The 3284-nt window shown below is 55.7% G+C and overlaps 1 protein-coding gene across 1 annotated transcript in view; it reads left to right on the plus strand.

The window, feature by feature from the left end:
• LOC113205256 (uncharacterized) overlaps window positions 1-3284 on the plus strand; it is a 195168-nt gene that overhangs the window by 95570 nt on the left and 96314 nt on the right. Inside the window, exon 3 of the mRNA XM_052267458.1 lies at window positions 2782-3011. Within this exon, the coding sequence (XP_052123418.1) occupies window positions 2782-3011 (230 nt within the window). The remainder of the gene's footprint in view (window positions 1-2781; window positions 3012-3284) is intronic.

The following is a 3284-nucleotide window of genomic DNA, read 5'->3' on the forward strand; positions in this document are numbered from 1 at the left end:
GGGGGAGGTTGTACATGCGCTGTCACCGCTCACCTTAACTTAAGCCCATACCGAATTCAGAGAGAATGTGCGGATTTGCTACAGTCGTCAGCCAAAACAGGAACGCACACCGCTTCCAAGGCAAATTTACCACCCTCAAAACTCGTCGAGCAAATACAAAAGAAAAAAAATATAAAAAAAAACTGCAGCAGTATTATTTTGGTGTGCTAGGTGAAGCATGATGATAATGCCCTCTGCCTCTTGTCACCCACGTGTGTCGCTGTCTCTCTCGCACTCCGTCACGGTTAATTACTCGCTGGGCCGCAGGGCGCCCGACCTGAGCCTCGGCTCCATAATGAAAATCCTCCTCCCGGTGACGTCCTCCCTCTGCCCCGGACGGCTGGCTGCGCTCGTGCCAAGATTGGCCGGCGGTTTACAGGGGCGGAAAGGGATAATATAAGAAGAAGGTTAATTTTTTTCAGCGTTGCGTTCCAAAAGATTGTGCTCGGAGGTTATGGGGTTTTTGTTGTGTTTGTGTTTCTCTTTTGGAGCAGGTAAATTTTAATAGAGGTGCAGGAAACGAACCGTATTGGTAAACAAGCTTAAGACCAAAACCCCTCCCGCAAAGGGGTGTTATTGCTTCGTTAAATTCACGACCGCGCCCAGCCCGGCCCGGTGTGGCGACCCCAGAGTCAACAAAAGAGTTACTGGGGTGGAGGCTGTGCGGACCAGGGAGGAGCTCAACTCGGTGGACAATAAGGTGGCCGTGCCGAGCTTGGCAGGCTCGTGGACTTGGCTCCACTGTGCGCGGCGGCCTGGCTGGCCGCCTGCCGGGCGCGAGGAGGTACCTTTTTTAAAAAAACAAAAATTGGAAAAGGAGGAGCACAATTATCGCGTGGAATTATGATCCTCGTTCTTTACACCCTCCTTGCGAATTTATGTGGCGCTTTTAATTTTGATTTGGAACACCACAGTCGTACCGAGAAAAAAATTCTAGGTTTTTCTGGACTATTTCACAGTAGTGTCTATTGTTACTCTTTGAATCGTTTTTGACACTTCCTAGCTTACATTTTTCCGTGATGTTTTAACATTGTTTTTAAGTTGTTAATGATATCAAATAATATTTTGAATTGACCAAATTAATTCTCACATAGTGGGTGCCACAGTCAAATTCTTAGTTTGCTCGAATGTACTGCACGCATGCGTGCACCAACTACTGTGCTAGGAGCGCCACGTACCTGTCGGGCAGGAGTAGCGATACTGCTGATGTGAGGCGCGCGCACAATGCTTGGCCCTGCTTTAGTTGGGCAGCGGGTGCGACCCTTCGCATCGCGCTTCCGCGAACAGATCAGCTCCGCTCCCGTATGCAGCATCACTATATGCGGCGCACAACTACGGGTGAACGCGTTGCGCCCTCCTGGAACTGGACCGGATGGGGCTGGGGATGTTGTGGTGGTGGTTCGGGCGGGGTATAGGGCTTCGACCATTGTTACGCGCCAAAGACACACAGACACGGCCGGCGCGCGCGCGCGCGCGCGCACACACACACACACACACACACACTCACACACACACACTCGCGCGCACACACAGTGGGGACTTGTTCCACAAACCGCCCGCAGTACAGTACAACACGACTTTCATCGTCCTTGCCGGGGCAGGAGGGGTGCGCGGGTGCGGAGGGTTACCCACCCTTCCCCCGAGCAGTCCGGGACCAGCCGCAGGCAGAGCTGGGCAGACTCTGACCCACGTCACACGTCCAGCTGGGTCGACCAGAGCGAGAGAGAGATAGAGATAGAGATAGAAAGAGAGATTGGGGATGGAGTTCCGCCCCTCTTCCGCGTCACGCGATGGACTGACTGGTTTGCTGCACATCGGTTAGTTGGTTCTGTCCGAGTCTGGTGTACATGCGCGGAAACTGCCCCCCGCGTTGGCGCGCGTTAATTGTGAAAGGGGTCACTGGAACTGGGCTCCGCCGCCCGCCGCGTCACCCGCGGGCCCTGCAAGGCGGCGACGGGGAGCAACGGGAGCAGAAGGGGCGCAGGCGCGCGCGAGGAGGCAACAGCAGCAGGAGGGGCCACCTTTGATCAGGATTCTCTTTCATTAAGGGTGGGTACGTGGGGGGTGTTTTTGCCGGCGGGTCTCTGCTCCATCGACGCCAACGCCGCCGACCTCCGCCGCCTCTTCTTCTAGTGGAGGCGGCGCTTTCAAGCAGCCGGGGCGCGCGGCTGGGTCCCTTTGAGTGAGGCAGGAGGGCAGGGGCGCTTCTTTCTTCTCCCCTCCCTACTAGCGGCCCGAGCGAGAACCAACAACCCGCCCTCTCTTGACGTCCTTCCGCATCTTTGATTCCTATAATTATTTATTTATTTTTGCAACGCAAACGACCTAAACGTGTGAGACTGGCCGTAAATCAGGAAAAAAAAATTGCCTGGCTTTCCACCTTTATCTCAACACCCCATACGTTTTAGTTATGGGAACTGAATCTATTTGTTCGACAAAAGAGAGGGATCCTTCAGAATTCAGAATATACGTTCGTCATTCGCCGTTGCCAACCTCTGTCAAATTCAGTTCTTTAAGCTCTCATGGCGCCTGGTGGGTTGGCAACATCTTTGCCTACAGTGCATGCCTGTACTGCGGGCTGGCCTACCCTGTGTTTCGCAGGCGCCGATCTTCCACAACTTGCCCAACAGATCTCAGAAAAACGGACGATTTCAAAGTTAGACACCTTTGGAAGTGTCTAGTGCCAGGGGCAAAAGCTAAACGCACAGTGTAACCAGCGACTTCGGCTGCTTCTGCCCACAGATCTCCGCTCCGTGAAGCCGGCATGCAACGCGACGGTGGAGATCTCCGGCGCCCAGGACGTGGGCAGCCCCGCGCTGACGCCGGCGCTGGCGGGCCGCCCGCTCACCTGCTGGTACCGTTTCCGGAACTTCCGGAGCGCGCCCAAGGACTGGGTGCTGCGCATCCGCTTCCGCAGGTTCAAGATCGGCACCCTCATCAACGGGACCACCTGCCTCGGCGGCCACCTTCAGGTGAGTCACATGCTTTTGTACGTGGAGAGAGTATATGCCTGTTGCAAAGAGCACCTGAAGATGCGGGTCGCTCCTCCTCCGCCCCACCTGCGAAGGGGCGAAGGAAGACGACGACGTCGGTGGCGGCGGCGGCAGCTCGGAAAAGCAGAAACCGTTTGCTCTCATCCAAATTGCCATCTCTGCTGGCCTGCTGGCCGGCGCGCCTCCTTAGTGCGTGACTAACAGCCAGCAGGGCCGGCAGAAGCAGCAAGCAGAGAGGGACGAGGGGGGGGG

The sequence above is a fragment of the Frankliniella occidentalis genome, unplaced genomic scaffold (genome assembly GCF_000697945.3).
Source record: "Frankliniella occidentalis isolate FOCC.00 unplaced genomic scaffold, Focc_3.1 Scaffold52, whole genome shotgun sequence".
In the NCBI taxonomy this organism is placed as follows: Eukaryota; Metazoa; Arthropoda; class Insecta; order Thysanoptera; family Thripidae; genus Frankliniella; species Frankliniella occidentalis.